General features: G+C 42.0%; 1 protein-coding gene across 2 annotated transcripts in view; it reads right to left on the bottom strand.

The window, feature by feature from the left end:
- Window positions 1–13747, bottom strand: part of MYH15 (myosin heavy chain 15) — a 50072-nt gene extending 36325 nt beyond the window's left edge. The window contains exons 1-11 of one of the 2 annotated variants that reach the window (XM_048057235.2): window positions 13613–13747; window positions 10408–10553; window positions 9221–9324; window positions 8547–8690; window positions 6664–6820; window positions 5343–5370; window positions 4335–4428; window positions 2998–3018; window positions 2299–2391; window positions 1254–1317; window positions 1019–1117 (exon numbers count right to left, since the gene is read on the bottom strand). In XM_048057235.2, the coding sequence (XP_047913192.1) occupies window positions 1019–1117; window positions 1254–1317; window positions 2299–2391; window positions 2998–3018; window positions 4335–4428; window positions 5343–5370; window positions 6664–6820; window positions 8547–8690; window positions 9221–9324; window positions 10408–10498 (895 nt within the window). In that variant the 5' untranslated portion in view covers window positions 10499–10553; window positions 13613–13747. Of the gene's footprint in view, window positions 1–1018; window positions 1118–1253; window positions 1318–2298; window positions 2392–2997; window positions 3019–4334; window positions 4429–5342; window positions 5371–6663; window positions 6821–8546; window positions 8691–9220; window positions 9325–10407; window positions 11774–13612 lie in introns of those variants that run through there. The other variant, XM_013186083.3, reaches the window with a different exon arrangement.
- Window positions 13748–14304: the final 557 nt, after the last annotated feature.

Below are 14304 nucleotides of genomic sequence, written 5' to 3'. Positions count from 1 at the left end.
AATCACTTATAAATATAGACAAATACAAATGCATATATTTATCTATATTTAGATAACTACGTATTTATGTACATTTCTTGTCTACAAAGCAAAGCCACCATTGGTTTCAGACTTTTCAAGAGCCTGTAAACGTGCCCCTCCTGGCCAGAAAAGTGAATGCTGTTTGTGGAATATACAGACAGTTTATGACAAGGACCATATTTTCCCAGCACAGGGATTCACAGAGGAATCTCAGTGCAATGCTTCCTTGAAATCTTTCCCATAATTGTCATTAGGCCACATAAAAGCTAAAAGGGTTAGGGACTTGACCACACACTGTCAGGATAAGACTTCAGAACAGACTATGATTGCTACGGCTTAACAGGAGTTTAGTGTAGCAACAGAGTGACTCTTCAATGCATTTTATAGAATGTGTTTCTTAGAGCACAAATAAAAGTCAGCTAACCACATCACTTAAATGATTAGTGAAGGCTCTATTTAAAGCATTAGGAGATGGGAGCAAGGAGACCTCATCTGTTCTCTGCTCTTCTCCAGCAGGTCTATGGGACTGCCTTCAGCCAGGGGAAACTTGAAAGGGGAGATCGCCAAGCAGCCGTGCATATTCTCCTTTGCTATGAGTTGTGCTAGGATACTATGCCCATTTGGGACAGGAAGAGGGAAATAGTTTTTCTTCATGGATATATAAGCAAAGCTCCTCACACACACACACAAATAACATGCTTAAAGTTTTATTGCCACAAGCACTTTTAAAGGCATAGATTTTTCCAGATGTTTTGAGAGCTTGAAGTACATGAATTCAATATGATGGGTTTTGGCTTTATAATGCTATGTTTTAGAAGTCACATCCAAGTCTCATTCCCTTATTCTAATATCTAAAATCACATCACTTTATTGGGTACTTGCATCAGTGGAAATGTAAGGGACTTTCTGAACACAACTTTGCTCCTTGTCTCCTCTTTAGCTGCTCTCTATTCAGAGAAAGGCTGGTTCTTAAAGAGTGCATCCATTAAATGCTTACCTAGTAACTCTGCTTTCTTTCCTGACAGGATTTGGTAGAAGATGTGATAGTCTCTTTCGCCTGGTTGCTGGAAAATCACTCGGGATTTCTCCAGTAAATCTGGTTTCACAAAGAAAAATTCAGTGAGTAAGGTTCTCCAAGCTTTCAGATGAGGAATTGTACTTTTAATTACTTTAAAAAGAAAAAAAAAAAAAAAAAGAAAAAAGAGAGAAAAAAGAAAAAGTTTGCTGCTTACAAATCTCAATATCAGCGGATGACAGTTTGCCTGTGGTTCCAAAATGGATTCGGATAAATTTACCCTAAATCCCAGAGAAAAATATTCTAGTTAGTGCATATAGCATACCAAGAGGAAAACTTGAAAGCAATCATTTGGTTCAAAGAATCAGTTTGTGCTAACTACGTGGCTTTGCACAGGCACATTTTCAATGAGAAATACCAAACAATGATATAACAGTTTTCTAAGCAGCCTGAGTCTGTATCTACAGCTCTTTAATCAGCTTGTGGAGAAAGGATAACTGTGTACTGTTGTATCAGGCTGAGATATGGGAAAGCACGCGGCTTCCAGTTTCATGTTACAGCTTTACAAGAATTTGGGACTCAGAGCAATAGGCCAATAAACCTGAACATGAGACACAGAAGTCTGTGTGCATGTGTGTGCGTGTAGTGACTCCCCCTCATTTGCAGTCCTGACTTATTATTTACAGGTCTAATGAAAACAAAGAGAGGCCCCCTCGTGACAACACTAAGAAACAAGCAGGGACAGCTTATTGAGCCAAAAAAAAAGTAGATGGTGTGGATCGAAAGCAGAACTGCTGTCTGTATGGGTCTGCAGAGGGGGAAGATGTAGGAGGGAGCAGGGATTGTGGTACATCTCTGACACTTCATGACAATGTAGAGGTATTGTAGAGAGGGGGGATGACTTGGGCTGGTGGAAAATGGCAGGAAAATAAGGCTGTGCAGCAGAAACAGTCATGGAGAGAATCTGCCATTGCTGTTTAAAATTAGGTGATGTGAAGGGCTTAATAAAGTGAGGCTTTGCTTGGTTCCTGCTCATGGAATTGTTTAAATTACTATTTAAGGTGGATTGATCGTTCTTTTTTCCTCATTAATCCCTCCAATAGTTTTTCCTAGACAGATCCTACTTTGTTATTCCTTCCTTGTGAAGAAGCCCAACCATTTTAGTGGACAAAGTGAGAAGCAATTTATGAAATGATTACTGCAGAGATGTTACCAAGTGGCATTGTTGACAACGACATCGTTATGTTGCATTACAGACTTACAAAACGTGACGAGTTGTCATTTCTCAGGGTTTTGGCATTTCCAAAAGCTTCTAGGGCTGGGTTTGCTTGAATGATTTGATCCTCCAAGGTTCCCTAGAAATCAAGGTTGCCGTACTATTGAGAAACCTACAGGTGACAAACTCATACAGTAACTCTAACTCAGGCATGCATTCACTCATAGAGAGAAGCCTCCCAAGCAAAGCAGCTTAGCCCCACCCGAGGGGTGGCACAGCATGAGTGGCATAACAGCAGAATTGGCAGTCAGCTAGGAATGCTTAAAAGGCCTGAAATGTTCAGCGGCTCTCTGCTGTTTTGCTTTGTAGATTTGATAATTTATGCCATCTGCATGCAGATGAAATCACCATATCTTCCCGTACTGCGAAGTCTCTGGGGACATCCAAGTGCATGTGCGTAGGAGAGGGGCAACTGAAGACAGTGACAAGCACTGCAGTGAAATGCATTAATTTTTAAAGCACTCGGAGCTCTTAGTGTCTAGAATTTTTGGAAATGAGAAAAGTATTAACCACCACTTGCACAAACTTCAGTTTGCTGAAGAAAACTACAACTGCCTTGGCTTCAGGGAACACTTCAATAGGGGAACCATGCAAAGCAAAATGCTGAGGTTCATGAGATGGAATGACAGATTTGAGTACCATCTTCACATGGAAAAGGTAAAAAAAAGCAAAGCTGAATGCTTACCCCAGTTTTGGTAGCCGGTTGCTGTCAAAAGACAGGAAAAAAAAAATGAGTACTCACAAAAAGGACATCACAGAATATAAACATTAGCAAGGTTAGACATCTAGTCGGAGCCAACATTCTAGCAGGAATTTCTGAAATCTTATTTTGCATTCACTACACATCACGAAATAGCCAAGTGCTTTTCCTACCCAGCTCATTATTTTAACTCCTTACTCCAAACATATACCTGGTTTTGCTCCAGAGGTGTTCCAGAAGGAACCACAAGATTAATAAATCAGAAAGAGGCTGGTACCAGATGGTAAGGATAAAAGATTGTAAATGCAAACAGGCAAGTTTTAGACAATCAGATTGTGCTGCACGTGAATTCTTGGAGTATTAGAAAAAAGGGCTGATGATATTGAAGATAAAATGTGACCTCAGCTGACAAGCTGACAAGTTACATGGACAAAGTCTTCTAGCTGCAATATCTGTTATTTCCACAATTTTTTCATGAGCATACCAGATTTCTGATGCCATTATGAGCATCAATGTCAATGCACATACAAGGCTGGCTCTGGACCACTCAATCATTTCCTAAGAGAGCTTTGCAGACTTCAAATGAATGCATATGAGATTTTGGGAACATGAGGTGAGTGAACAGAGTCTGAGGCCGGCTGAAGTCTTAGCTTTATACGTATAGTTCATAGGAATCAATTTGCCACAAAAGAGCGTTGAACCTTGAAGTGCAATGAAGCATAGTGAATAAACTCATAGCAACACAGAAAAAAAACAACATGAATGCAGTATTCACTGTAACCTTAGCACTTAAAAGCAGAACAGCACGCAACCAAAAGGAAATATAGAGAAGTTGATTTAAAAACCTTTTGTCAAAACATTCCTATTTTAGAGGACAAAAAGGCTTTTCAACAAAACAGACATTTTGATCAAAGCTATGCTTTTGAAGACTGTTTTCCATGTGAAAAGAAATCTATTTTTCTTAATCTTCGTGGTCTTCCCAGCATTTGACCAGCTTTAACACATTCAGAGACATTAACACGTGACAGCTAAAACTCTTAGAAAAAAGTATCAGCAACCAGCAGCAGTTCAGAACCAGAAGGGGTTTTGCTGCTCCGCCTGCTACATGGCAAATTTGGATGAGCATTGCCTTCCTACCTTCAGGACTACATGGTTTCAGTAATGCCGTTTAGATGCATCAGTATCTTTTCCCAATATTTTCTTATCTTAACCATGCCCATTGAGGTCTAGCACATGGTCCAGCACTCAGGATGCAGTCTTGCAATGTTGTGCACAACAAATATCTTAGAAGCTTGAAATGAAACAGCCGCTGGCAGACTTACGTTCTTTTTACCAGGTTCACCCAGGGCTGCCACTGTGGCAAAGTACTGGATGACACGTTTTGTGTTGACAGTCTTGCCAGCACCGGATTCTCCACTAGGGGAAGAAGGAAGGTAACATTAGAGTCGCTCAATCAGCTCTAACCCATTCTTTTGCCCGCCCATCCTGTCAGCTCCATGCCCTGCACAGGCTATTCTTACAGTCACTGACTGATTTCTGCAGCCTGTTTTTGGGTCATGCCAGGGGAAATCATGTCATATTAACTGAATGAAGAGGTGAATGCCTACAACAACAGCAACTTATTCTTCATGTGACTGCATTCAGAAATCTAATGCAAACCCACACTACTTTGAGCTTCCTTTAAGTTTTAATAGAAAGTTTTATTAAAAATGTCCAGACTCAGGATCCAACTCTATACAGCTAATGAGTTAAAAAACATACAGAAGAGCTGCAGTATTTTGCCAGCATCATCCAGTAGAATATGTGAACTGTGTAGAGAGAGAGACAGCTCTCTGTCTTTCATGACTGACAGTAAATGTGCCTCCTCTTTTCTTGGTCATCTTCCTTCCTGTGGATGGGTCTATTCAATGTTCTTGACTATGTTTTGCAGCAAGAACAACGACATTTTGAAGAAAATCTTCTGTGTCTGGAGAGGACAGACATAGCAAAGACAACCCTGGAAGAAGCTTCTCTAACTGCCTGTTGAGTTGTTTTCATGCCTACTTGGAAAGAACACCAAATGCAGATCAGAAACGGGCCAGCCTCCATCAAACCCTCTATTCCTTTTCAATGGGCTATTCCTTTCCAATGGGGCTCAAGGCAGCCATCAGGTGGCTAAATTGCCAATTATTTGACTTGGATCAAGTTCCAGGCAATATAGCTGAGCTTTTAAGGGTCAACTTGTATTTCAATAGGATTTTCAAGGAGATTTTACAATAGTATTTTTTCTCCCTTTGAAGTTTTTTTCCACAGCAAAAGAATCTCAAATCAGCCAAAAGAGAAGCACTTACGTGATCAGCATAGACTGATTCTCTCGATCTGTGGAGGGGAAAAAAAAAAAAAAAAAAAAAAAAAGAATTGAGGCAAACTTAGTTGGCTGTAGAAATTGACTGTTATCATTTCAAATCAGAACCAACTATTCCAGAAACAGTCCTGAATGGACAGGAGAGAATCACAGGAAGCAGCAGTGGAAAGGTAAAAATATGCATTATTTAGTTCAACCTCCAGCAGTGCCAGTTTTTCCCGTACCCTGAAGCCTCCTCTCATGTTTTGTTCAAGTCAGTACTAAAGACCTGCAAGTCATGCACATTCCCCTACATCTAGGAAATAAACAACAAAAAGAAAGTAATTTCCTGTCAGCAAAATGTTGCTTTACTTCTGCGTAGGTCTCTGCTCACATCTGACCCCTCTGCCCTGCATTATTGCACCAACCCAAGCAATTCTACTGCTTGTTCATGGGCCATTCATCACTATATATATGTACTCTTCTTTGGTGAGCCATGTTACTGAAATCAAGTTTTATAGTCTCGCTACTGTTAACTGCCTGAGCAGAAATAAACATTTATAAGAACGTTTTGCAATCAATATATTATTAAGCCAGTTCAGCAAATGCTAACTAGAAGCAGATTCTAGGAACCACTGGGCCTGAATCCCTCTTTTCTCTTTTAATTCCAGACATCTTGATGAGATACATATTGGGCAGCCTGGCCATATTTCACTCTCATCTGATAGAAGAGCATCTTTCTGCAGACATGCCTCTGCCCCAGCACCTTTTGTCCCCTTTCAGAAGATGGTGATTGCCATTTTATGAAAACCAGGCGACAGCAGCGCGTGACCACACCAAGTCTCTTTGGGATTTATCCTGCAGCCTCACAGGACCCGGTGTAAGCACATCACTGCTGCCCTCTGCTGACAAACTCTTTTTCCAGTAATTTGGGGGCTGGGGCGAGATTTCACAGAAAAATAGCAGAGCTTGCTGCTGCACAGTAGGCGCTCAGACCCCACGCGCAGTCAGAGCGCTGCTGATCCACAGCAGGTTGTTGCCAACGATGTGCACACAGCATCCTCCATAGCTGCCCTTCATTAACTTCTGAATGTTTGCATCTGATGAGCATCAGAATGAGCTGTTACCACAACTAGCACAGGGACTGGCAGGGCAGAAAAAACAGTAATTAAAAAAAATTACTGATGCAGACTCCCAAGCCCCTGTTGCTTGTTGAGTATCTGCACATTTGGTGCACACTGCAAATGCTCTCACAAACGGCCATCTGGTATCAATCATGTCTGCTAAATAAAGCAAAACTAAATTTAAAAGCAGGGAGCGCCACTTACTACGCAGCATGTCATGGTATGCGTTATCAGCAATGGAGAAGATGTGAGGAGGAGCCTCTGAGCGCCTCTTGCCTTTGTAGGCAGCAACAACCTCCGCCTTGTAGACAGGCAACCATTTGTAGGGGTTTATAGTCACGCAGAATAAGCCTGAGTAGGTCTAGAGGGAAACACAAGAAAAAGGTGGAAAAAAACTTTCAAGGAATAAGAAAGAAAATCTGAGTTAACCCAGCAGGAACTGATGTTGCCAGCTTTTGATCTGTCTTTGAATTCTGGTCAGAATTGCAGCCTTTGATCTGAATTCCTAAAGCTACTGGTTTGCTACTGGACTTCCCATTGGCAATCAATGGTACCAACATGACAGATATTAAGCAGTTTTCCAAAGGGGAGAAATTATTGTCAAGATGACAACCAGAGAGAAACAGCCCCTCCAGATGAACAGAGGAGCAGCAAGGAGACCTCTGTCTGATTTTCCACCTGGCCACCCACTGAAAGCTGTTTCCTCTTGAAAACAATAATTATGAAAAGAAAAAAAAAAAGTCAGAGCTTTTCTGTTTGAACTCTGTTCTTAGGAAGAGAAATCTGGGAGAAAAAAATCTCCCATTACTAACTTGATGTGAACACCCTGGGGCAAATTTCAGTTGGATGTCCAAAGAGAAAATAACTTTGTCGTACTATTCCCCAGAGCTTTTTCAGCTTTTGGAGAAATGTAGTTGGCAAATAAATAAATAAATAAAATATATCTTTATAGTCACTCTGTGGGCTCGCTTTATCAATTAGCTGGGGCCTGACAATTCTGAGGAAGAATGAGTTTCCGGTTGTAACACTGGGGGGTTAGCATTAGCTGGTAACTTTTCAGGTACTTAGTCTGGGTCAATGCAGAAAACTTCTCAGAACCCAGATATTATATGGGCACAAGCACTATGTGCATATAGATTAATGAGTTCAATGAGCTAACGATTGCAGGTGTCTTCCCCTAAAATAGGATTAGGACTTGCTCCAGAATGGCCTTGGCATGAGTCTTCAGTCCTAATTTTCTAAGCAGAAAAACAAACAAACAAAATGAAACAAGCTGTAAATGGATTAAGCAAGGTGATGAAATTTCATTTTCTCACTATAATGATCTACAAGACAAAGCTACGGTTTAAGCCATACATGTTAATACAGGGGTTATTACATACAGAAGCTATATAACAATCAGAATTTAAATTGAATTCACTCCTCTGATGTAAACCAAAAACCTGAATAAGGATTGGCTTGAAAAATCCATAGATTCTCCTGACTGACTTCAGACACAATTGAATGTAGCAAGCTGAGGGCAAAAGTTTGGCCTCATGAAACTAGATGCCACTGAAACTTGTTCTGGTGATAACAGAAATTATGTTAATGATGTCATAGGGAAGATACAGAGCGGGGAAAAAGGCCAGAGCAAAACAAGACAGATGTCCACACTGAAAATGAAGGGAATAAAATTACCGAACTAAAGATAGACAGGCTCCTAGTTAAAAGGAGTTATATGTATGCTCTAAGCTTGAGGCATTGTTTCTTAACAAGGAAATCTCCATAGCTGGTAATGGCATGGATTAGCATTAGAAGTGGAAAAATAAACTAGGTCTCCCCAAGGTCTTAACTGCTGAAAATATGTCCCATGACACCTCTTTCCTAGACAAGCAAGGAAAAACAGAGAGCTAGACACGATCTTATTCACTTTTGTCTTATTCAGTCAAAATTACTGCAAGGAACTTTCCTTTTTCCTTCTGAAAAAGCGAGTGAGACCCTCAGTCTTATAACATATCCAAGTTGTAAACTGAATACGAAGATCACACACTCAAATATCACAGCATTTGAAATGCATATTTCCAGAGATACAGAGTAGTGACCCTTACATAAATCATCCAGTTGCTGTAGCGCTTCCTCAGGTTGTACAACACAGATGCCTCATTCAGATGGGTCAGCATAGCCATGTCCTCAATCATGTCAAATTTGGGAGGGTTCATGGACTGCACATCATCTTCTTTTATAGTCATGGTCTGCAAAGACAGATAGAGTACAGCACCACTGGAAAACATTGAGATTTTCTGTCACTTCACATACCCTAGAGGAGAACATATTTTCCCTGTAGAGGGAGATTCTTTGGCTCAATGTGGCCTATGTACATAATGCCATTTGTTTTCACAGACACTGAAAGAAGGAGGGAAGGCTGAGATGGTACAAATAAGGAGAGTGGTGGTGTGGTTGTGGTGCCATGAGAATTCACTATAAGCATAGGATTTTACGTCCCACCTCCTCATTTCTCTCTCTGGGGTCCAAACCTGGACTGGTCTGTCGCATACCTCTGCTCACAGTGCTGTGCAAATACTAATGCTCCTTCAGGCACCAGCAAATTCCTATTTTTCCCTTGGCTGTTTCTTATTTGCCATCAGTTACTGAGGCTTCTTGTTCACAGCCTATTTCATGGATGGCATGAACCGGGCAGCAGAGCTTAAACCGAGCCAGGTATGTTCTGGGGCTTGCTGCTCAGCCCTCATTCATCATGGGTCAGACAAAAATGCTATCGTACCCGTCCATCTGTTGTCTCGACGGTCACTTTGCCACCACTGGTTTCTGTAATTTCAGCTTCAACATAAGCCTTCTTCTCATCGGGAACCCAACATTTCTTCTTCCCTGTGAAATTAAGGAGACAGAGGGTTCACAGTCTTGAGTTGAATAATAATGCTGTGCCCTACTAAGTGAGATTGCTAGGGTTAGTTAAACCTCTGGGACCACAGCAGATCGGCAGTGCTGCGGGAGCTGAGTGCCAAAACAGAAGGTTCAGGGCTTCCAAATGTTGTCTCTCCTTTGAAGCTACCACTTGGCTTCCCTAGATCCTCCCAGCACAAGGTGTCACAATATTTCACGAATGTTGGCGAAGCCTCAGCCTCCATGGGAAATCCACAATCATCATCACCAGTGTGCAGATGGAGGAACTGAGATCCGAGCTCAAAAGAAGCCATTTGCTAAAAAGCCACACAGAGTATTGCTATCTGAATGAGGAATTCAGCCCATATTATTTGCCTGCCAGCTATCAGATTTAACCTTATTCCTGCACATTCCTTTGAAGTCTGTCTTGAAAAACAGTAATATTAATAACTCACACCGAGTTATGTACGCTGCTTTTTAGAAGTTTGCATTAGCTGTGTTGGACTTCAGATTACTTGTTTTAGCAACTACTCTGAATATTATACTGCTGTGGTTATTGGTGAATTTACTCTTACTCCTACACCTCAGAGTTCACAAATCCATTTCATGAAAAATAACTTATGGAAAGTTAAAACCTAGCACTGGGTTGTCAATAAAACATGCAAATCGAGCAGAGGTACACGTACAACAGGGACATTTAGTCAGGTCACAGAATTTCTCAAATTACAGCAACATCAGCGTGCGACATTTTTCTCCCAAATGGACAAAGCAGCGATCTCTCTTTTAGCAGTGCGGTGCAAGTATGTCTTGCTTCTAAATCTAGCTAATTACTTAGTACGAGTTGATAGATTGCTTCCCTTCAGCACTGCCTTAGGGCTCTTTGTAGCTTTGCAGAATAACGAAGCTTATTCAAACTTGGTTGAACCAGCCACCTCAAGAGCAGCAGCAGCAGCAGCAGCAACAGGGGCTTTGCATCCTGCTTTGCTCTGTACTCCCCCAGCTACATTATGGATGCAACCCTTACTGGGTTAACACGCCACCACCAGCATAAATGGTGCCACAACTCACCATCGAAGGCAACGGTCTGTGCCATCATCAGCTCCTTCTCACTCTTTCGTAGGAAGGGAGCAGCCTCCCCGAATTCCGACATGTCCATCATCTTGGCAAGTTTTCAAGGTGGCACAGCTCAAGGAGGAGAAAAGCAGGGACCCGCTCTAACAAAAAGGAGGAAAAAGTTGCATTTATTGGACCGTGTGATGCAACATGAAACACTCAGCAGAACGTGGCAGGTGGCTGATTAAAGCGATGACTATTTGAAACAGAAATACCTAATGGAGATTTGGGGCTTTACTGAACCCTTTGCTAAACCCTTGCCTGTCTCAGTTTATTTAAAGCCAGACAGATTCGGTGTGGTTCAAAACCCCGACACGGGTCGCAGTTATCTCCATGGGAGAATGCAGTCTCCTCTTTATGGCATGAATGGTGCTTAAGAGCAGCAGATAAAAGGGACCACTTCAGGCTGTGACTTTGAAAACCACTTAGCAGTGGCTCTGCCTCCCACCAACTCGCCTGGAATGGGCTGCGTGCCCTCCACTTCTGGGGCACATCCCCGGGGGCCCTGCCACGCATCCTCTCTGGCAGGCGCTGTCTTGAAACCGCAGAGAGAGAATTCCCTGCTGCGAGCTGTTGCACGGGCATGTTTTACACCCCCTGGCGATGCTCCAGGGAGGCATGCCCATGCTCCTGCTGCAGAAAACTGGAGCTGGAGACGGTGGAGTGCCCGCAGTGCTCGCCTCCAATGGTGCCAGACAGCCTGGCAAAAACCCAGGACTCATCCGGCTTGGGTACGGCAGAAGGCAAACGTGCCTGCAATACTGGCACTAAGGCTTTGTTGTTTTCCACATTGATCTGAGTTTGTTAGCCCAGCTTAATACCTACAACACTTGTTTTCTCAAATGACAAGGCCACAGCATTTAGGAGCCTCTTATCATGTAAGAAAGGGCAGGGAATATTCATGTAAGCAAGATTGATTTGCTGGGTTTGTTCTGCCAAGCACTAAGGCTGGTTATCCCACTCTTATTTTTAATGTTTGGAAAGCTTATAGCTCAAATCAGTGGCACTTTATATAATGGAAGCTATAAACACAGAACATAATCTTTAAGGAAAATTAGTCTAAACAGCTATACAATGAATTTATTTTTAAGGATTCAAAACTTGACAGTTGGGCTGAAATAAGTCTTACTGAATACCACTGAAACGGATAGCTTTTTACTAGGAATTAATTTGATTCATGCGTGCTTTCTATATTAACTGTATAAATGATTTTTTTATGTATATATATGTATACACACACGCATACTTATAAAAACTTACCCAAACACACACAAGTATGTAAAATACTCAGGATGCTGTCCAGAGACATCTTAAAAGCTGTGCTGCTAAAAGGTGTCCATCCCCTTCCACCTCCCTCCTGCAGTTTAAGTATTTCAGATATTTTTCTTTCAAATCAATACTATTTAATTAGTACTGAAACTGCATAAGTGACCCTCAGATATTACCTTTTCCCTTATTCTATTTACTACGCAATATCCAGAGCAGCTGATAAAGTTTCAAGAGTCCTATCAAGACAGACACTGCAGTCTTTTAAAATTTAATTAAATTTCGTCCTAACAAATCTTTTTATAGACAAGAGATCTTCATTAATGAAGGCAGTATTTTTTTTTTTTCCTTCTTCTTCCCCCAACACATTCCTCCTGGGGAATGTAAAGCCCTAAGACAGTTTGGCTGCCAAATGTTTTACATCCAGTCCTCTCCACCTGCCACAACGCAAGCTTGGGATCTTCTGTCTTGTTGCTCTGAAGCAAAAAAAACTTTCTTCTTCCCAGACTAGCCTCAACTTTTTTCCTTTCTAAAGATAAAGAGCCTACCTAAGGACAACTATCAGCAATTATTTTAACATCATCTGAACTGACCAAAATTCCCAACTGGAGACAACTCAAAACTAGTACAGAGAAGTCTGTCTCCCACGGGGAGTGTCTTAGCTCTGGTAGAGCACAGACACTACATCAGTTCATACACTTAAACAGAACGGTGTTAAGGCATGTAAGTGCCATTTCACATTAAACATGCAAAGGTAAGAGGAGCCACTCCAGTCTTTATCTCTAGGATTCAGGACAGATTCTCACAAGTCCAAATATACACCAAAACTTTTCCATGTGGTTTAGCTCCATTTGCAGACCTCTTAGCAAGGGTTGTCCTGCATTGACTTTTTGATGTAATTTTGTTTTCATGTATATTTAGGGCTAAGCACTATGTCTAACATGTTACCGTGTAAGGAAGCACTTGCTACAGATGGAACAGAATCCCTTTTTCTGCAGCATTTTCATGTGCTGGGAGTTAAGACAGAGGCCAGAGCCCAGGAAGCACACAACCTGGGGGTGCAGAGGACTCAGCATGGGAAACACACTGCAAGATATGAGAAACTGGAAGTGTTGTTTGGCTTAGGGTCATAGGATTATTTGTAAGAGCTAGTATAGTCAGGAGAGAGAAGGCAGAACTAAGGTCATTCACTTTCCTTTCAGTTTACTTTGGCTAATAACAAAAAGAGGTAGCCCTTGTACATAAATTTTGGAAGATCCTTGAAAGCACCTGCTCCCTGTAGAAAACCAGTATTAGGACACAAATTCAAGTGGCACACCCAGAAGCACCAAAAATTTGGTGGTGCACTCAAGTTTGGAAATCAGGGACCTCATCTTCCCTTGCTGTGGTTGTTGGAAGAGCTACTACAGTGCTGGTCGCTCAGCTGCTATACCAACAAAAGCCATCATTGCCTGCCTTTGAAAAGGAAACCAATAAATCTCCAAGGCTTGTAACCCTGTCTGGATTAAGGAATTCTTTGAAGCAACAAGCTGTTTAAAATTATGAACCACACAAATCATCACCTCTTACAGATGACAGAGAAGACACCAAACATGACTTGTAAGTAGCGGTCAACCATTCCACCCAGATGCATAATTATAACGGACCTGACATTTTCCGAAATGTTCATTCTAGCTGGCTAAATGAATGCACTGAAGTTAGACAAAAAAGAAGCACGTGTTTGCCATCCTACCATTCAATCAGCATCCCAGGACAACCAACATAGTTCTATAAGTTTAGCGATACTCCTACTACTCCTAAAGCCATATGAAAACCTTATCACACCAAAACTATGGCAAGGTGTTAGAGCACAGCCGGCCACACACATTCGGAAGTGAGAAAGGTCGGTACTCACCCTGGAGAGCACACAGTGTCACTGCTCTGCCTGGTCCAGACTTTATATACTCCCACCTCAAGGTCACCGGTGATGGCTTTTTAAAGGCATCAGGAGTTTTTCTTCATGCCTATATTTGTCCGCCGGATGAGGAGACAATGCTGGAGCAGGGAGCGTGTCTGGCTGCGCCCCAACCCAGGGGGAGGGCAGGAATGTCGGGGGGAGCGTTCCTCGCCCCCCGCCCCTTGTGGCTCTATTCTTGCTCCATGACTTCATGGAAGAAACTTTTCCTGCTTCTCTGCTGTGTTTGTGCAGGGGCAAGGATAGCTTCTCCACGTGCCTGAGGACTTAATTAACATTGGCTTGGGGAAGGGGGAAATTAAGATTACTCAGATGCAGCTCCCCTAGAAAATAAGAAGCAAATCTTGTGCAAGGGATGAGTGACTTTAAAGGGAATTTGGTTATGTAAGCCAAACAGCCTTAAAGCATCAAAGCAAGGATGCGAGTTCTCAAATTCCAGTCAAGCATCTTAAATCCCCTTTCTGGGCCCCAGAGAATAAAAGCCAAGCCCATTGGCTCAGGTTTGGGATACGTCGGTATTCCACCATTTATAAGAAAGGTGAGATGGCGAAGAAGTTTAAGAATTTATTGATTCTGCCTGGAAAGTAAACCACAGAAAACAAATAAAGCAAGCATCAATTTTAGCAAATGCT

The sequence above is a fragment of the Anser cygnoides genome, chromosome 1 (assembly GCF_040182565.1).
Source record: "Anser cygnoides isolate HZ-2024a breed goose chromosome 1, Taihu_goose_T2T_genome, whole genome shotgun sequence".
NCBI lineage: Eukaryota > Metazoa > Chordata > Aves > Anseriformes > Anatidae > Anser > Anser cygnoides.
Note: the sequence above shows the minus strand (reverse complement) of the source record. Positions and strands in the feature narration are given on the sequence as shown.